At 40.6% G+C, this 22,052-nt stretch overlaps 1 protein-coding gene across 1 annotated transcript in view; it reads right to left on the minus strand.

Moving 5' to 3' along the window:
• The window catches only part of ABCA13 (ATP binding cassette subfamily A member 13), a 269,444-nt gene that overhangs the window by 191,705 nt on the left and 55,687 nt on the right, over positions 1 to 22,052 (minus strand). Inside the window, exons 5-8 of the mRNA XM_088445671.1 lie at positions 18,586 to 18,655; positions 8,592 to 8,723; positions 6,459 to 6,590; positions 5,668 to 5,839 (exon numbers count right to left, since the gene is read on the minus strand). Coding sequence (XP_088301797.1) covers positions 5,668 to 5,839; positions 6,459 to 6,590; positions 8,592 to 8,723; positions 18,586 to 18,655 — 506 coding nt within the window. The remainder of the gene's footprint in view (positions 1 to 5,667; positions 5,840 to 6,458; positions 6,591 to 8,591; positions 8,724 to 18,585; positions 18,656 to 22,052) is intronic.

A 22,052-nucleotide genomic window follows, 5' to 3' on the forward strand; every position in this document is an offset into this window, starting at 1 on the left:
TTGTTCCACTTCAGTGTAGATGAGTGTCAAGGAACCCAAGATGCATCTCCCTGACCAATTTTCAGGCAATCGCAAGAAGTTTCTTTATTTTCAAGAAAGTTGTAAACTCTATTTCAAATTATGCCCCATTTCCTCCAGAACCAAGGCACAATGTGTTGGGTTAGTAATTTTGCTCCTTCAAGGAAATCTTCAGACCTGGGCCCTCGGCTAACCTTCCACTCATAGTGCCCTTCTCTCCATGGAGGCCTTTTTTAATGCATTAGGTCTTCTCTATGATGATCCAGATAAGGCTGCTATGGCCAGTCTTTCCTCACTTAAACAAGGCTTGAGAGCTGTTGAAAACTACTGCACTGAGTTTCGTAGGTGGGCAGTGGATTCTGGTTGGAATTATCCTGCTCTTCATAGCCAGTACTGTCTTAGGCTGTCTGAACCTATCAAGGAAATCTTGGTTCACCACAGTGGAAACACTGGATGATATTTTGCACCTAGTGATTCGCATCTATTGTCATCTTTGTGAATGCAGACGTGAGAAAGATCTTCCCACTAGCTCTCCTAGGGTCTCTTTTTGGGGACTTCCACTTGAAGCAGAAGAAACCTATGCAGATTGGAGCCTTTTGGCTGCCTCCTGAGGAGAAACATAATAGGTGTTCTTTGGTCTTTGTATGTACTGTAGTGGCAGAGGACACTCAGTTAATAATTGTCCAAACAAGCCAGTAAAAGGGAAGGCCTAAATGTTCAGGAGAAATTACATTTAGGCCTTGCTTCAGTTTTCCCAACAGATTTTGTTCTAGTTCCTGCACTTCTTTAGATCTCTGGAAATACATTTTCTACCACTGCATTTCTTGACAGTGGTGCGGGTGGTAATTTCATGGACCTTTCTTTCTTTCAGACCCTGGGAATCCCTGCTTCTCCTCTGAATCACTCAATTTCCATTTGCGGTTTAGATGGCCAGATCTACCCTGATGGAATTGTAACTTCATGGACCATCGTTCTGTTGGTTTATTACATTCTGAAGAGATCTCCTTTCTTCCCATACACTGCCCCTTGGCGCCTATCATCCTGGGTCTTCCCTGGATCAGTGTGCATAATCCCATCATTAACTGGGAGACCGGTGAAATCACCAAGTGGAGCTCCAGATTTTTTTCTCAGTGCCTCTCAATACCTGTTCGGGTGTTACAAATGTCTGCTCTAGAACTGTCTTCCATGCTTCCTCCTTGATACTCTGATTTCTCCAATGTTTTTTCTAAAAAAAAGGGCAACGTCTTTCCATCTCATCAATCTTATGATTGTGCCATCAACTTGGTCTCAGGTGCTAAGATTCCTAAAGGACATTTATATGCCTTGTGTTTTCCGGAGAGTAAGGCCATGGAAGAATATATTCAAGATGTGTTGACCAAGGGGTTCATCCACCCTTCCAAGTCACCTGCTGGAGTGGGATTCTTTTTTGTTGAAAAGAAAGATGGATCACTCAGACCTTGTATCAATTACAGGGGACTAAACAACATAACAGTCAAGAATTCCTATCTACTGCCTTTAATTTCCGTTCTCTTTGATCAACTATGTGAGGCAACCATCTTCTCCAAGATCGACCTCTGGGGAACCTACAACTAGATCCAGATATTGAGAGAAGGTGAATGGAAGACAGCTATTAATACGCATTCTGGCCATTATGAGTACCTGGTCATGCCATTCTGGCTTTTGAACACTCCAGCTGTCTTCCAGGATCTTATTAATGATGTCCTCTGGGAACTCTTGGGTACTTTGCTGTCATTTATCTGGATGATGTCCTGATCTTTTCCCAATCTCTGGATTTACATTGTCTTCATGTCCAGCAGGTATTGCAGAAGCTACAGTAAAACCACAGTTCGCCAAACTCGAGAAATGTGAGTTTGAGGTCACAGAGGTCTCCTTCCTGGGATATATCATTTCCTTTCAGGGTTTCTCCAAGAACCTGAGTAAGGTCAAAGCTATCCTGGATTGGGTGCAGCCCACAACTTTAAAAGCCATTCAATGCTTTCTCGGGTTCCCCAACTATTATTGGAGATTCATCAATTCCTTTTCTAACATCATGGCTATGATAGTTGAATTGACCAAAAAGGGAGCTGACACTGTCAACTGGCCTCATAATGCTGTGCAAGCTTTTGAAACCCTGAAAGTAGCTTTTACGAATGCCTCAGTTCTTCATCACCCTACTCTGGACCTGCCATTTATATTGAAGCTGATACCTCGGAAGTTGGAGCTGGGGCCATATTATCCCAGAAAGATCCAACAAGACAATAAGCTGCATCCTGGCACTTTTTTCTCCCGGAAATTTGCTTCCGCTGAAAGGAACTACGATGTGGGCAATCGTGAGTTACTGGCAATCAAGTGGGCTTTTGAGGACTGGAGACACGGGTTAGAAGGGGCCAAGTTTCAGATCACTGTTCTTACCAATCATAAAAACTTGGCATATATCGAGACAGCAAAACAACTGAATTCCAGGAAGGAACTTTGGGCCTTATTTTTCACCCATTTAAATTTTATTATCTCTTCGTCCAGGGTCAAAGAATATCAAGGCAGATGCACTCTCCTGGAGTTTTTTACATGACCAACACACTGTAGTCTCTGATGAACCTATTATCCCACTTCTTGTATCCATCTGGCCATTGCACGCAATTTGTCTGATTTCCTTCAAACTTGTCAGTCAGAAGCTCCACCTGAAAAACCTACTGGATTATTTTTCATTCTGGACAGACTTTGAGAAGCAGTCCTATTGGAGTTCCACTCCCGAAGGCCATTGGTCATCTGGGCATTTCCAAGATGAAGCAATTTCCCGCTGGGTATGGTGGCCTTCGAAACACCCATGAGTTTGTTGTCATCTGTGACACTTGTGCTCAGAATAAGACTCCACGGGTAGCTCCTCCTGGCTTCCTACTACCATTATCCATACCCAAAAGACCGTGGATACATATCGCCATGGACTTCATTGTTGATCTCCCTACATCTTCTCTATGTTCTGTTATTTGGGCCGTGGTAGATCACTTCAGCAAAATGGCACATTTTATTCCTCTGCATAAACTTCCCACTGCCAAGGAACTTTATGTTTTGTTCCTCCAACATATTTTTCATCTTCACGGTTTACCTTCAGATATTGTATCCGACCGGGGAACACAGTTCATTGCCCAGTTCTGGAAGAATTTTGTTCCTCATTAGGGATTTGCCATTGTCTGTCTTCTGGTTATCACCCGCAGTCCAACAGGCAGACAAAAAGAGCCAATCAGGCGCTGGAGAAATATCTCTGTTGTTTCATCTCTAAGTGTCTTAGTGATTGGTCTGCTCCTTTGTCTTTGGCAGAGTTTGCTTTTAACAACTCATGTCATTCTGCATCCTCAGTTTCTCCATTCTACTGTGTCACTGGACAACATCCCAGAGCCAATGCCTTCAAACCCAATACCAGGGGGTCTACATCTCCATCCTCAGTGGCCCAGCTGTGCTCCATTTGGAACAAGGTTTGCCAGTGTATCCTTAAAACTTCTATACACTCCAAGAACCTTGCAGACAAACATCAGAGACCATGTGGATTCAAGGTTGGAGATTGGGTTTGGCTGGCTACAAAGAATATCAAACTGCGACAACCCACACAAAAATTAGGTCCCAGATTCATTGGGCCTTTCCGAATCATTGCTCAGGTTAATCCTGTCACTTTCCAACTTAAACTGCCTAAATCTCTGCGCATTAATAATACTAAAAATTTAAGATGAAGGTAAGCTCACTATGCAATTCTTTTCACACTTCTTCACCTTGACAAAAAGGTGCTTGTGCCCCGAAATATCGGATATCATGTGTATGTAATGAATTCTGATTTATAATTTTTGAAATAGACTAAATGCCGCTGCTAGTTTTGTACGGAGTCGGTATATATATATATATATATATATATATATATATATAGAAATAGATGAAAAAAGTGGCACTCCTCAATGCCCCTTTGTCAAGGTAAGTTGACAAAGTTGACAAAGCCCCAATACGTCGGCCTGCTTATCCTACCTATGGATTAAAGAATTTGCTTTTTTTGAAGACCCGGAGTGCCACTTTTTTCATCTATTTCTGCATCAATGTTTAATAGAGGCACCTGGGCATAGTGTATTCTTACTATATGGGAGTGCCGGACTGATACCACAAAAATATATATATATATATATATATATAAATATATATATATATATATATATACACTCTGCATATTGGCAATCAGGATGAGCACTGTACAGCAGGGTGCCTTCCTAAGCAAAACATACAGTTCATTCCTATAGTGTGGTATGGCAACCACACATAGTAAGGAAAAAGGCGGTACTCCTGAATCCAGTGAAAAACGTATTGTATTCATAACATCATAAGCAAAATACAGTCATGTCGACGTTTCAAGGACTTTCGACCTTTTCATCGGGACTATAACATAATAAAACATGTGTTAAATGGTGTTAAACTGTCTCACTGACAGTCAGTGAGACAGTTCCGGGTTCCCCTTATTCTGTCGGAAGTCGCTTACCCCTAATTCCGGGACCAGTCAGCGTGGACCATTCAGCACCACACACCTCTATAAGGTAAGACACTGTTTAACACACATTTTCTTATGTTACAGTCCTGATGAAAAGGTCGTAAGACATTGAAACGTCGACATGACTTACTGTATGTGGTTGTGATACCACACTATAGAAATGGACTATATATATATATATATATATATATATATATATATATATATATATATATATATATATACACATATTATGGATTTAATGTTCTTTAAATCTAAACTGAAAGCAAGCAAAATGGAAAAATAGACCAATGTGCTGGAGTGGGCTTCCTACATTAATGTCTAAATCACATCTATCATCTAACTTCTGCAAGCATAGAAGAAAGAAAACAGCATGGACTAGCCTCTGATCTTATTGTTGCCACTACCATTAATGAGCAAAACAGCAGATTTTTAAATTATAAAGGAAGATCTGAACACTTTTTTGAAGATAACTTTTTCCACATAGTGATGGTAGAGCAGAATATTTTCTTTTTTGCAGTATTATATTTTTTCTATTTTCCAGTTTTATGTACACTAAAAACATCTTGTAAAGAGTATACTCACTTTGGGGGTGATTAAATTAAAAACAAGGTGAACAGCGAGAAGAAATAATAGTTAGCATTACTGTCTCACAGCACTAAGGTTGTGGGTTAAATTTCCACTACGTCCCAAACTGTGTAGAGTTTGTACATTCTCCCTGTGCCTGCATGAGTTTCCCCCAGGTACTCCGGTTTCCTCCAACACTCTAAAAATATACAGGTAGGTTAATTGGCTCCCAACAAAAATTAACCTAGTGTGTATGTCGTAGGGAATATAGATTGTAAACTCCACTGGGGCAGGGACTGATGTGATTGGCCAAATATTCTCTGTAAAGTGCTGCGGAATATGTGTGCGCTATATAAATAACTGGTAATAAATAAATAATAAGAACTCCTTTAGTCGGCTTAACATCGCTGTCAACTGAATAACTCCTGGACCTCCTTCCCGGAACTATTCAATATTATAATCAATTGAATTGCCCCCTTTGAGTTGTAAAACATATTCTATTTAAACTTTGATGTGATTATCGCAAATGAAAGCAATATGCTTGCTTTGTACAGTAAACTTACAAAATTGATGTTTTTCCAGCACCATTGGGGCCCAGGAGAGCAGTAATCTGATTTTCATAAAATTTGAGGCTTAAATCATTTATTGCCATGATGTTATTTGAATATATTTTTCTGACAGAAAAGAAAGAAACTCCAGCTGTCGCATCGACATTCAGTTTTTTATTCTCAGATCCTATAAAATTGACAATAATAAATAGAACAATTACTAAAAAGTTAAATCCTCCTATCATTTTACATGAACATGAACAGTATATTTGTTACATAAAAAATAAATACATGTGCAAGCATACTTACATGATAGCAGAATCTCTTAAACCAGTGCTTAGGTACTATACATACAAAATTTTATATATTGAGCATTTTCTTTTTATCCTAAGTGACATTGATGAGCAAAATTTTAAAAACGGTTTTGCATTATATTTGTCTTACTCCATATTTGGATACAGAAGTTTGCTCGTTTTAGGTATTTTGGCACTTTTCCCTTATATCAACCACGTTTTACCCCAGCTCTATTTATAGACTTTAAGATCATTGAAATGTAGAATTCTGAATTCCCAAATTCACTGCAGAATGGCAATGGCAAGGCCACAGCTTAAATCTCATTTTTGTATTATAGGAACTTGGCACATTGTTGAAATCAAATTCAAGCAAACTACAAACAGCAAAACTATGTTATTTATGTTCTCATACAGGAAAATCAAATGAAAATGAAGTCATGTAATATGATGTTTGCAGTAATTGAGCAGAGGGTAGGAACATTGTGCCATTTTTAAAATGTCTCTATCTCTAACCTTTAAGTTGAATATTTTTTTTGGAGTGCACCATATTTATATCTGGAAAATGTTTCTTTTTAGTCCTAAACAGATTTTGCCATGAAGTGCATACAAATGGGAAGTTCCCGGTCTTTCTCTTTCCAAAAAGTCCTATTAAAAAAAAAGGAAATATAAATATATCAAATACACAAATGACTAAATACATAACGAGACAGGCATTAATCACAAAGTAACACCTATAGTGACAATAAAAGTATGCAGCTGCTTTGGCATTTTTTATGTACTTTATTTAATTATGGAACTATAATGGTATTTTGGGATTTTTATGACTGGTCAGCACAAAACAAAAGTTTAATGCAAACAAATGTAATAATGGCAATTACAGCTGTGAGTCTATCTGGATAAATTTCTATCAGCATGATTGCTTGAGTCCAAGCAGGTTGGATGGGAACCATTGGTGAACTTCAAGTTTTGAATAATGTCACAAATTCTCAAAAAAATTAAAGTCTGGACAATCTGACAACCTCTAGGAGGGGGGACCGGACCCGTGGGACTAGCATTTACTGCGGGATACATGTATACATTTACAAATGTGTCCACATACATATATCCTCAAATTGTGCCAGCTAGCCCATTTGGCACAACACAGACTTTGCGTCTTACCCGCACAATACAACTATTTTTTAAATATGGGTCTTATCTGTGACTTTATACCAGTTATTTGGCTACAAATTTACTAATCCTAAATACTCAGTGCCTTATAAGCAAAGCAATACACAAAATTCAGGAAAAAGCACACAATCTGGGTAAAAAGGTTGAGTTGGAACATTTAAGTTGCTTCAGGCATCTTGCGCCATTTGACATAAAAAGGATAGATGTATGAGGACACATCTGTAATCATTGCTGTCCTTAAGCTATTTGGGTAAGCAGGACAAGAAATATTGCTGGCATGCAGCTAACTGGAAGGACTACATTAGCTTCCATTATGAACACATATGCGAGAGACTGTGCATGTTTATTTACACTATACAAAAGACATTTACAAGAAGTGATTTGTGCTGCCACATGTGGCAGATTTATTCCAGCCAAATTATTACACGGACACTTGTTCCTGATAGTTATCATTGCTGCTCCCTACTATTGTATATAGTATGTTGGTCTCTCCATTTATCATACTGTAAATCCTCTTTTATGTTTGCATAGAATGAGTTTTTTTGTAATATATGTTTACATTTGGTACTTTAATAAAGAATTTTTTTTCTAACAAACTTGAATTTTCATTGATTCATTTTCAATAACACCATCTTAATCGCCATCAATTGTTACAACATTTCTGTGTTTGAAATTATAAGGTGTAACTCAGCTGACAGCAGTGGATTTTATTATCACTGGTTAATTCTATCTATATAATATTTATTTAGCAGTAAAAAAATATGTCTGATGTAATGTGTGCTTGCCAATGTACTGTAGCTCTAACCATCTTGTGAAAAAGAAGACATTAAAGCAAATCCTAAGTAAGCTTGAACAGACCCCTTATGGTATGGTTGCAAAGACAGCCACTTAAAGCACTGGCAACCAGCAGTTGAGTTCTTTGTGGACATGGAGGAATGGAAAATGGCAGTGATGTTGGAGTGGGCGATCTCAGGGAAAGGCCTTAGACAGTGTGAAAGAGTCACAGGATGCAAGGTGGCAGGGGCAGTATGTCGGCATTGATGTCACTAAAGATGCAGTTGACCACCTTTAACAATGAAAAGCTCCTCTACCAGATGATTGATCCAATTAGTAAACCTGTAACCTACTGGCAGAAGGTGGAAGCCTGGCACAGCAATTTCTTCTGCACTTACATCTGTCTGACACTCGCTGAAGATGACCAGTGGAAAAGCAAACACAATTTGTGGGACATAAGGGGCAATATTGTGGTTTATTTTTCTGTTGTAAGCAGGGACCATGTTTATTGGATCATGCCTTTAAAGGCAGCTTACTAAATGCCAAAAATAAATTCTGCACTGATTCATGCACCCAATATGGTTTGTGATCATATAAATCATTACTGTAGGTGATGTGTCAAACCATCTTTTGTTTTGATAAGATACTCACATATTTTGCATGTAAAATAAAAATCTAAAAGAAAGTTATATAAAAGATTCTTACCGGGCATAATATTGCTTATATAGTAACCAAGCACAAAATAAACAATTGTATCTATAAAAATCATCGAGCAAGTCCAACCAAATGACATTGCCCAACTTTGTATTGGCTGAAATAGGTTATTCCATTGAATACCTAAAGAAAAGAAAATCAAATAATATATACAGTTAAACTGCAATAATACAATATATGTTATACAGTACTATATATATAGATTAAAAATAGAAACATTTGTTTAAGGTTTTTTTTAATAGAACAATTATTTTCAGCCTTAGATTGTTTAGAGGTAATGATTTGAATTGTGAATTAGCTTACAGTATTTTCAATGGTAACGGATATTGGGTGGACTAGTACTCTCCAGAATTACCGTATAATACTGATAGCCAAATTCAGTTAAAGATTGACTCAATCTGCCAAAGTTTTCAAAATAAGTTCAAAGTAATGCTGTATGGCCAGATCTGGAAATTTGTTTTCTAGGGAATTAGGTGATATTAATGGTCCATATTGTAACTTTACTGCTAAATATCGTGTTTCAAAAGGCTGGCAGCAATATTTGTACATGCCACAATAATATACAAACACAAGGTGCAAAAGACATTTATAGCATCTGTGTGCACACAAAGATGCTCTACATTGACCACTTCTCCACCAACTTTAAATACATGTCAAGAATAGCTGATTAGACCATTCTTACATTTGTATCATTATATAAGATGTGTGGATCTGCTGTCTAGAAACATGCCTTGTTATCAGATTGTCTGTGTAATTCTTTTATTAACTCTGCTGTCTAGAGCTGCTTTGATTAATGTGCATGTCGACTAAGTTACAGTACATTGACTTATACTTGGCTTATGGTACTGTAAGAATTTCTGGTATGCCAGCTCCTCCATGTTATCTATGTAAGTCAAGCAGGCTTCTGTGACAACTTGATAATTACTTTGTATAAAAAAAAGTTTCCCTTTAGAGTTTCAGCTGTGTATTAACTGTTGATCTGATTACCTGTAACCTGTAATTCTGTAGGCAGCTTTCCACAGCTGCCATGGTGCTCTGAAATCTACTAAGGTACCCAACCTGATAATTATTGCATCTTCAACTACCATTATACCGGGTCCAAGTTTACAACTAACTCATAAGACATCCTGTATTATATCAACTTTTACAACCCTGCACCCGCGATAGCTGGAATGTTATCAATTGATACCTTATAAGTAGCTTTCATTGTATTTGCACCAAAAATAATTAAAAAATCAAAGTCTCTAAATCTTGTGAAAGCCTTGTTATTCCCAATTATATTCTTACATTTTCCATACTGCTATTTCTAAATTTCCACATCGACCACTGTTTATAACCTTTATATACAGAAACACCAGGAGTTCTCAGCTGTTGCTTCTGAAATTGTTCCTGATGAAGTATGAAATTATCAACTTTGAAAAAAGTGTAAAGTTTAAAAGCTTTCCTAAATGTTATTCATCTCATAAATTACCAGCTACCAGGAGCAAGACTTCTCTAACCTGAAAGTGATGGTTTACAAAAGAGATTGGCGAGCAGTGTCTTCTATATAGTGGATCTTTTCTATGATATTTGTTTCTTTAGAAAAAACTCAGCTGCCTTGGATCTCATTCAGAGTTGTATGTATATGGCAAGTTGTAGATTTTTTTGGCCACAAAATTTTTTTTAGTTTGCATATACATCTCTCACAATTTGCATCTTTTCTCCAAGCAATTTGCACTTGTAACTATCTACAGTAAGGGGGCCAAAACATGGAAAGTACGTTAAGGAATGCTGTAGGCACGGGTTGCTTAAGAGGAGGGACATCTAGTTCAGTCTCCGTGCAATCCCTCCCCCTCTTGATTGTGCAATTGCTGAGTAGACAGGGGCACTTTGTCAGAGTCTACTGCACATGGGCAAGTCCCTGGGAAAATGTTACCTGTGATTTCTCTATAGCATATGCGCAGGTCTCCGGGAACATGGCACACACACCATGTTACCTGTGATTTCTCTACTGCACATGTGCAGGTCTCCAGGAACGTGGCACAAACACCAAGTTACCTGTGATTTCTCTACTGCGCATGTGCAGGTCTCCAGAAACATGGCACACACACCAAGTTACCTGTGATTTCTCTACTGCGCACCTGCAGGTCTCCGGGAACATAGCACACACACACCATGTTACCTGTGATTTCTCTACTGCACATGTGCAGGTCTCCAGGAACATGGCACAAACACCAAGTTACCTGTGATTTCTCTACTGCGCATGTGCAGGTCTCCAGAAACATGGCACACACACCAAGTTACCTGTGATTTCTCTACTGCGCACGTGCAGGTCTCCAGGAACATAGCACACACACACCATGTTACCTGTGATTTCTCTCCTGCACATGTGCAGGTCTCCAGGAACATGGCACACACACCAAGTTACCTGTGATTTCTCTACTGCGCACGTGCAGGTCTCCGGGAACATAGCACACACACACCATGTTACCTGTGATTTCTCTCCTGCACATGTGCAGGTCTCCAGGAACATGGCACACACACCAAGTTACCTGTGATTTCTCTACTGCATGTGTGCAAGTCTCCAGGAACATAGCACACACCATGTTACCTGTGATTTTTCTACTGCACATGTGTAGGTCTCTAGGAACATGGCACAAACACCAAGTTACCTGTGATTTTTCTACTGCACATATGCAGGTCTCCAGGAACATAGCACACACACCATGTTACCTGTGATTTCTCTACTGCACATGTGCAGGTCTCCAGGAACATGGCACACACACCAAGTTACCTGTGATTTCTCTACTGCACATGTGTAGGTCTCTGGGACCATGGCACACACACCATGTTACATGTGATTTCTCTACTGCACATGTGCAGGTCTCCGGGAACATAACACACACACAACATGTTACCTGTGATTTCTCTACTGTACATGCGCAGGTCTCTGGGAATATGGCACACACACGATGTTATCTGTGATTTTTCTACTGCACATGTGCATGTCTCCGGGGACATTGCACACATACCATGTTACTTGTGATTTCTCTACTGTACATGCGCAGGTCTCTGGGAACATGGCACACACACCATGTTACCTGTGATTTCTCTACTGCACATGTGCAGGTCTCCGGGAACATAACACACACACACACACCATGTTACCTGTGATTTCTCTACTGCACATGTGCAGGTCTCTGGGAATATAGCACACACACCATGTTACCTGTGATTTCTCTACTGCACATGTGCAGGTCTCTGGGAATATAGCACACACACCATGTTACCTGTGATTTTTCTACTGCACATGTGCAGAAGGAAAATGGTTGTGATGGATCAATACTAGAAAGTTAAGTTTAATGTAAAGGTGAAGGGTCTGTGATTTGGGCCCCCCTGGAACCAGTGGCTTGTGTGCACTGCACACCTGTTGCACACATTATAGATACATCAATGGTCGTAGGTGTGTTGATGAGAATTGTGGCCAAATGGCAGATGAAAGTGCAAATTAACCTGTTTGTTGGGGCAATAATTGTGATTACTAAAACCCAGGCACAAATTGTGAGCTGAGGAGGATGACTGCCACAGTATTCTTCTGATTTGTCCAATGATTCTGAGATACCTGTGATTTAAAAGCAAGATTACTGCATACTAAACACTCATATATATATATATATATATATATATATATGATAAGGGGAAAAAGTCCTTACGGTTGAATCAGGGGCGTTTTAAGAGAGGAGGGGGCCTGTGTGCACTCCTCGTCACGGGCCCCCTCTTCTCTCCCTGGTGGCTGGCAGCCAACTGACGCGGCTGGCCAGCCACCGGAGCATTAGTAGACTCTGGGCACCAGAGTGTGCCCGGAGTCTACTACGAATGTGCAGAATGCCGGAAAATGGCCACAGCGGCCATTTTCCAGCGTTCTGTGCATGTTCAGTAGACTCCGGGCACACTCTAGTGCCCGGAGTCTGCTGCGTGTTTTGAGCAGCAGTGACACCCGACGCGGGACCTCGGACAGGTAAGTTTAAAAAAAAAAATATGGGTGCAGTGTGTGCAGTGCAGGCCCCCCTGGAACTGGGGGCCCATGTGCCCCGCACACACTGCACCCATTATAGATACGCCACTGGGCTGAATCAAAAAAATAATTCCAGAGGGGGGCATAATGTTTAAGGGGCTACACCTCAAAAGCTATTTGTGGTACCGGGCTGAAATTTAACAAGGGCAGGTAGAACTGTCGTTCGGTGCTGCCTTCTAAATTTCAGAGAAAAATATAAAAAATTGAGGATTTGGGAACAATCTAAATTTCCAACTGTCAGTTTTTTTCTGACATTCTCAATGGGGGATATTTTTGAAGGCATAACTCAGGGAAGGGGGTGAATTTAGACTTGGGGTTTGTTTTATTAAGTAGCTATTGTTCCAGGGTAGGGCCTTTTGGGGTTCAGGTAATTGAGAAAGTTAGAGTTTTTAAACTATTACCTCACAATTATGCCATTATAGAGATAGGAAGATAGGAAGATTAAATTCCTTGCGCAGCCTCAGTAGGATAATCCAGCAGGTGTACTAACTGTGGCTTCACCTGGGTCCACCAAGATGGCTGCCTTTAGCAGGCATTAGTGGTGCAGAGACCCGGCAATGGCAGCAGGTTGTAGCAGTGGTGGGGACCAGGCGGGGACTCGCTGGCAGCAGCGGTGCGGACATCAGCAGCAGCGGCATGGGTGTCAGTGGCAGATGCAGCACGGGTGTGAGTGCCAGCGGTGTGGGTGTCAGCGGGAACTGGCGGCATTGTGTTGGTGGCAGCCTTGGATCAGAGAGGATCCGATTCTTGCCTACAATTCTGCAGAGTTTGGCAGCGGAGCCCATTTCAACAATGGCACCTCACTGCCATTTTTGAAATTCAAAGATGGCCACTGGGAGCATTCACGGCTCATGATGTCATCGCCCCACCCCCTCGGCTGGCTTATATAAGCCAGCACGGGGAGGCGGCATGGCAATCAGATGGCCGAAAGGAAGCAAAGAAGAGCTTCTGAAGAAGCAAGATGCCAGAAGTCCTAGTGAGCGGTGGCCATGAAAAAGAGCTGACACAGGCTGTGACCCACTAGGCGAAGACACCGAAGCCATGGTGGGTTGACACCCAACAGGTGAAGACGCCGAAGCCCTGGCGGGTTGGCAGCCGCCAGGTAAAGACATCGAAGCCCTGGCAGGTTGGCGCCTGCCAGACAAAGATGTCGCAAGTCCTAGTGGGAAGCGGCCATGAAAAAAAGAGCTAACACAGGCTGCTGCCCATTAGGTAAAGACACCGAAGCTCTGGTGGGTTGGTGCCCACCAGGTGAAGACACCGAAGCCCTGGCAAGTTGGTGCCTACCAGGCAAAGATAATGAAGCCCTGGAAGGTTTGCGCCCACCAGGAGAAGACGACGAAGCCCTGGCGGGGTGGCACCCACCAGGCAAAGATAACAAAGTCCTGGGGTGGCGGCAGCCACGAAAACGAGCTTAAAGGCTGCTGCCCCCCAGGTGAAGGTGCAGACAAAATAAATGTTATTTTAAAAAATCGGTGTAGTCTGTTCATTTTAATATTTCTTTTACATGTGTACTACAGGTACCAGCGGGCCTTAAATGCCCAGCTTGTTGGTACTTGTGGTTTTCCAGATACCATCATGTGGAGGAGGCTTGCTGGGACATATAGTTTACCTGCAAAAGACAATATTCCTTAAAATGCTCCACATTATACAATCAACCTGGCACCCACTGCCCAGGGGTGCCGGGGATACCTCTTGGCTATTAGTTTGGGCCAGGGATGCCATGGAGAGAGAGATCCTTTTATTGGGGGGTCCTCAGCTCCACAGGGATCCTCAGTCTGGGCTGACCAGGTTTAATGCTTTAGCTGGGGGCCCCGGTGAAAGGGCTCCCAAGGTTGTGGCATTAGCCCCCACTAGAAAAAATCAGTTGCTGGTTCTGGAAAATTCAGGGGATTAACACATATTTTTTCCCCTATATTTCCAGAACCAGGACTGGCTCAGAGCCCAGTGCTGGTTTCACAAAATACGGGGGACCCCTACGTCATTTGTCACCTGTATTTTGGCAACCAGGACTGGTTCTGATTAGCCCAATGCTGGTTGTGTTAAATACAGGGGATTTCTATGTCATTTTTCCCCTGTATTTTCACAACTAGGACCAGCAGTGATGAGCCCAGGGCTGGTTGTGCTTTAGGGGGAGGGGGCCACTTTATACTATCAACCCGGCACCCACTGCCCCAGGGGTGCTGGTGATAGCCCCAGGTTATCAGCCTTGGCCTGGGGTGCCCTGGTAAGGGTGACCCCTTTATTGGGGGGTCCCCAGCTCCCCAGGGATCCCAGGCCTGGGCTGACTAGTGAAAATGGAGAGGTGATCAAGCCACTAACCAGGCAAAATGGCCATCCTTCCGCAGCATAGGAGGTCAGGTCAGTGCATGGGCCAGACCCCTGATATGTATGTACACTTGCTATCTGGCTGCCGTGTCAGTTCAGCTTATTACACTCCGCATGAATGGAGATACAGCACTCTGATCTCTTATAGTATAATTTGGAGACCTGTCTGCCCTATGGCTCATGCTTTCTTGCAGGCATCTGATTACACAGGCTCATTTATGATCTGACAATTGTGGCAGCACAGTGGATGTACTGCTGTAAACTCCCCAGGTTTTAGTTGGGGTAGATTTGATGTTATTTCACATGGCTATTTTTTCATTGCACACATGAGGATGTGATTTATGTCCAGCTTTCTTTCCCCCATCATTCAGGGGAATAGATTTGAATAACCTATTTGGCTCTTTTTTACTATCACTGTGTGATGATTTTGAGACACACTTGTATCCATTGTAAATATAGCAAAACACACTGTGTACAACTATATTACTTGGCAACAATGTATGCTATCTATTAAACATTCCAGGGGAATACAGTTTAGTACAATCCCTATATGAGGACTTGATTGGCGCCCGGTCTTTGCCCTGGTGACTTAGGGGAACAGACACTAGCAATACATTTCGCTTTGTTTTTTTTCTTTTTTATTACCACTCTGTGTGTTATGACCATGTGATGACTTATTCAATGTACATCCGTATTTCATGTTGATAATACAAATTATGCTATATATTGTTTGGTGAAAATGTATGGTGTATGATAAGTGCTCTAGGGGAATATAAATTAGCACCATCCCTACCGAAACATATGGGATTTGCATACCCATGTACAATCATATTAATACTATATAAATGCCATTTACATGTGATATGATTATGCCCTGACACTATTAGACTGATATTACTCCCCTGCAGGTGACCTGGGTTGCTCCTCCAAACCCTGATAGTTAATACATTTTAAAAAAGCAATGAAATTCCATAGACAAAAAAGCCTTAAGGTTTCACATGTCCCATTAAGGCTTCTTAGACATGATCTGAAATTTCACAAAACCTATTGAATTTCTGCCACTCAAACTTCAAAAAGCAATAAAGTTTGGCAGGGAGACAGGCATGGCTTGTGGAAACAAAGCGACATGAATGGGGGGTACATAGTTGCATGAATGCAGGAAGACAGAGCAGTGCAGATTAGTAAAAACAGATTGGTGTGGTGAGGAATACAGACTAGCACAATTTGAGAACACACTACAGTAGGGTTTGGGGAAGACAGATTGGTGCGGATGGGTGGGAAGACCGAGTGGTGCGGGTGGGATGGGAAAGAGAGTGGCACGGATGTGGGGACAGAGTGTTGCAGATGGAAGTAGAAAGAGTGGCAGAGATGAGGGGAAGATAGAGTGACATAGCTGGGGGAAATGCAGTTGTACAGATAGAAGGAAATACAGTGGCATGGATGCAGGAAGACAGGGCTGTGCACATGGGAAAAGACATATTGGTGTGGATAAGGACATGAAGTTGGTAGAACACACAGCTGTAGGAATTGGGGAAGTTATAGCAGCATTTAGGCAAAATAGTGAATATACATACACTGATTATGATAGTTTTAGAAATTAGGAAGCTGAATTTGTATAATGGATGAAATGGATGTATTGAGTAAGAAGGATTTTGGAACCCAATGGGATTATTGTGGGCAGAGTAAGAAGAATGTTGGAACCCAATGGGAAAAGTGTGGGCAGTGAATGAGATGTGTGCGCCACATAACTGCTCAGACCTCAGTTGCATAGACTGCATGCATGTATGCCAATGAGCACACAATTCTGTGAATTATCAGCTCCATCATTTTGTGAGTGACAGCAATCTCACTCTGTGAGAGTGCTGAATCTGCAGTTAACCACATGGTTTCATGGCATGCCAAATCTTTTTTACTCAAGGAACACATCCATTAAGGTGTCAGCCTTAATGATCGTAATTGAATTGCTTTTTGAAGTTTGAGTGGCAGAAATTCAATATGTTTTGTGAAATTTCAGATCATGTCTAAGACGCCGTAATGGGACATGCAAAACCGTAAGTTTTTTTGTCTATAGAATATACTATATATATATTTCTTTCTAACTCTGTTTGGAAAGGTGAAGGCTGCACATATGTTTAATAATGTGTACTTTAAAAAAGTTTACATTTTATATTTGTGTCTTGTTCATTTTTGATTTTCAAAGACTCCAAGTGACTTGGATTAATCTTATCTGCACTTTCTTATCTTTCACTGTAATATTTATTACAGTAATTGTGTACTGTGAGTGTAAGCATCTTTGTACTTACAGTGAAGCCATAACTCCCTTCATAATAACAGCACATTTACTCCTGTTACTTGCATGTGGAGGAAGCCACATTTGCCAGCTACTGTATGTAAAATTGTTTGCATTTTGCTTCTGCAGTCAATTCTGAATAGGTCCCAAAATTTGACTTTTTCCACTGGCCAATTTTGTGATTACATTTTTATCCAACTCTAAATAAGGTAAATTATTCCTAACCTTCTGAAATACATCAGTAAGCTAAACCCACTATTTCGATTAGAGAAGTTCAAAATTACATACATTTATATTGGAATACATACAAATTACCGGCGGTCCCCTGGCCGGGGTTTGGAATCCCGACACCAGGAGGCTGGCAGAGGAGGAAATCCTGATCATCCTAGGTAAATTTCTAGTAACCTAATTCTAACCCCCTAACCCTCCTTTAGGGTGCCTAACTCTAACCTTCCCCCACAGTGCCTAACCCTAAACCCCCTCTATGTGCCTAAGCCTAACCCCCCCTTCCCCGCAACCTAAACTTCTCCCCCGGGGAGGTGCCTAACCCTAAGTCTCCCCCAGGAGTGCCTAACCCTAACCCTCTCTCCCGCTAGCCTAACCCTAACCTCCCAGGGGGGTGCCTAACCCTAAGTCCCCCCCTGGAGCCCTAAACCTAACTCTCCCCCCCGTGGCTGTCTGCAGCGGTGCATCGGTAAAATGACAAGTGTCTACAACTAGATGCCGGTCATTTCACCCTCGTCGGGATATGACAGTCGGGAGGCCGGCTGTCGGTATAATGTCTGCCGGCTTCCCAATTGCATCCCTTTATATTATGTACAAAGACAGAGTAATAATCATGTTTTTTAAGTTATTATTATTGTCCATTTTATTATGATTGTGAATTACAATAGATATTTTAATTAACATTAAACAATTAAGATACCTATCTTACTCTGTTACATATTTCTATTTACAATTTTGTATAGTAATAACTAACCAGCTTTTAGAGGTATTCAAATTCTGTTTAATATTTATTTTTAATAAAATGCAGCAATAATATTATATATGTACAAAGCTTCAAATGACTGACCTACCAACCCTGCAATAATTAACATGATTACAAATAAATCACTTGTATTTTAATCAAAATATAATCTTGACTTGAACTTATGTCAGTGTTCTATGTGCATAATTGTGAAAACAGTAATTAACTTTTCTTCCAATAATTCAATGACAATTCTGGCTTCTAGTTTTAAGTCAAGAATAATGTTTTTGTGGACTAAAAAAATAAAAATAAAATCATCATCATCTCTAAATAATGATCTTTATACCTTTTTCCTCACTTTCAAATGTTGTAATCAGCAAAAGTCCTTGGCCAAAAGCAGTTGTTGATAAGAGACACTGTAAAAAGTCCAAAATTGCATTTATCAATACACTCTACAGTATATCATGTTGCTCAATTGAATTCATGGCTTCTTAAGTTCTCATCCCATCACATTTTACTCTGGGGAAGTCTCTGTGGTTATTAGAAGAGGCATTGTGGCTGAAAACATCATTCAGGGATTTTTTGCTATGGGTAATACCTACTTTAATTTCAAAGACACAAATGGAATACCATCTTAGATTACATACGCCAGATGGGAATAGTCCTGTTGCCTATATATTACTGTGGTTAATAACAAGAGGGCAGTGCTTGTGGAAGAGAAGAACTTTACACTAATGATGGGAGGAATTGAGCCTAGTGAGAACATTACTTGCAAATTACTGGGAAGGCACATCAGTGATCCTAGATTTATGGAGTAGTACAAAGATTACTGAAATTAGAAAAAGGGGTTGATAGGACACATTTTTTGTTTTTGGGCACATTTTTTTTTTTTATTCTGCAAAATTGGATATTGCACTTGGTTGAAACTGGTGGAAATCCGAACTTTTCCTATATTTTGAAGTGGATGCAAATTGCAGTTTAGTAGCATCACAAAAGCACATATTTTGGCTTTGGACTGTGTAAAAGACAAGCTGACCTGTGTCACAAAGTCATGCATAATAAAGATAGACCCGCTATCCTCACTCATGATTTATTTATTCCATAAATGAGACTAAACTGAGCAGTATTTTAGGAGAAAAATAAAAAACTGTATATCATAAAAATGGTTATAAAGTGGGCAGAGGTTTATTGTGACATATACACCTTTGCATAGTGCACTTTATGAGAGATTCTTACACCAATCAAAATTAGATACACTTCTAGTTTGCAGAGGCATCTCCTGAGAGTGAGGGGTGCACCTTGAATGGAGAGTATATGTAGAGTTTGAGATGTCAACCCACAGAATTTTGTGATGTGCCTACTGTGTGCTTTGTAATTTAGAGACGAGCGGTTTGGTTCTACTCGATTCTTTTCACCAAATTAGCGCAAGTTTGGATTTATCTTATTGGCTATCCAAAACATGTGAGAGATGAATAAGATGCGCTTTTCAGGTCTGAATGTAACCGACTAGAACCAAAGAACTCATCTCTATTTTAAATGAGATTTTGGGGATCAAGAGAGAAGTGCTGGGAGTGCATCAGGATATTCCTGTGGGTGAGATCCCCCACCCCATCAGTAGTGCTAATAACTTTAGTGTAATTTACTACAGCACCCATCATATACTAATGCTTGGTTTTTCTATTGCACAGCTTTTAAAGTTGATAGCCGGAGTTATTCAGGAGTTAAACAGGAGGATAACAGAAGGCGAAATCAACAAATCAACTATTTCTGCTATTAAGGACTGTTTTTATCTACCACCACATTTCCACTATGCCTATGGATTGTGCCTGCACCTGGATCCCCAATGCAGCCCACATCCCTCCTGATCTCCCCATGCAATCTGCTTATCCACTCCAACTATGCCTTACCGAACGATGCAGCAAGATGACCATTCAAATGGTCCTTGGTTGTGGCCCGTAAATCATGAGGCTTGGTGCAATTTTGCTCAACTCATTGTCTTTTCCTCTTAAGTTTACACTAACCTTTCCATAGATGTCATATTACTGTGACCCTTGTATCCAGCCCATCTGTGTCACCCATGTTTTTCTGCCCCTTCCCATTTAGAATGTAAGCTCTCACGAGCAGGGCCCTATTCCCTCATGTGCTTTTCCTTCACTTAATTATACTTTAATTTACAACAGCATCCAAACCTTCGTTGCTGACACCATGCTGCTTAGTTAAGTGTTATGCAGCAATGTACAAAGCATATATTTGTCCTGTATTGTTTGTAGTGTTAATAACTGCTTTCTTGTGTGCTCATTTGTTTATGTACTGTGTAAGGCGCTGTGTAACCCTTGTGGCGCCATATAAATAAAGGATAATAATAATAATAATAATAATAATAATAATAATAATAATAATAATAATAAAATTAGATTTAGGTCATGTATCATTTCGTGGATTGGGCTAATTATGATAATGTTGCAGAGCAGCACAGGATGCTAAAGTTAAAATGCACCACAAAATGTTTGCATTACTCTACATTTGGCTGCACATTCTCAGAAATGTTATGGATATTAGATGTAACCTCAAAGTTCTGTGAACCAAATAAAATATATGATCACTGAATTCTGCTGTAGCTTTCAATATCCTTGTAATTTATATTATGTGGGTACATCATCTATATTTATGGTGATGTACTGTATAATGCCACTTGTGTCAAATTAACTAAAGTGTTCCATAATGCATACTGTACCTCCCAATAGTCCTGATTTCAGGGGACTGGCTCACTGTCCTAATTAGTGGGAGGTTGTCTTTATGAGAAAAAAGCTGGCCTGGATATTGGCTGCGCTCACTGTTTGTGTGGTCATGTCCACTATGATGTAATCATGCTCCCTGTGTGCAATAGCCATGCACCCATCCCAATTTACTCTCAGCATTTGCTGGGATATATAACAATAGAATGTTCAACTGTCAGTAACTGTCAGTGAAGGCAATATCTATAATGGGTGAAGGGTGTGTGGAGCATATGGGCCACTTTGTCCATGGTGGCCAAAACCGCACACTTTGCATTCATTCAAAGTGTGGCGGCTACATTCACCTCAGAAAAACCCTTCAGGAAGATGGCACCTGTGCAGTTTTTAAGGAGATATGCACAATAGAGAAATCACTGGTGCCATTTTCATGGAGGTATGTGCATGCACAGCAGACCATGCGCATGTGCCAGCATGAGTGAGGAAGGGGCCTGCCCAGACTCTGTACACAGGTACCCTCCCCTCATAAGATCCCACTGTGCAATAGTGGTAATTTGGAAAGAAAGATAAACCAGAGTACAGTGATTCCAAACAGTGGAAAGTATGTAGCTCCTATTTACAGTACACTAACAGTACCAACAGAAGACATTTGAAAATGACAAAGCATCCTTCTGTGCAATTTACATGCTACAACACAAACTCAAATTTTAAGTCTATTAAGTGATGCAGCAGACAGCTACACAAAGCTGTTAGCAGCAGGATCATAAACTTTTGCAGATATTTACAGTTCACTAGTTTACATATAATCTGATAACTTTTAGACTGGCGTCTCTTGTAGATTGTGGATGCCACTTCCTTCTTGTCTGTTATATGCAAGGTTCTGAAGCCTGAACAACAGCACACAGCGTTAACAGAAAAACAAAGTTTATCTGTCAGATGAAAAGCTCTTCACATCACTTCAGCTGTTAGAGAACTGCATGGAGCATTGTGACAGCATTCTCATGTAACAATGTAACTGTAATTCCCATTCACTGTCATGTGTTACTATTTGGGACTCAGAAAGAAAATACCTTGTAACATC

The sequence above is a fragment of the Taudactylus pleione genome, unplaced genomic scaffold (genome assembly GCF_031769625.1).
Source record: "Taudactylus pleione unplaced genomic scaffold, aTauple2 ptg000386l, whole genome shotgun sequence".
Classification (NCBI taxonomy): domain Eukaryota; kingdom Metazoa; phylum Chordata; class Amphibia; order Anura; family Myobatrachidae; genus Taudactylus; species Taudactylus pleione.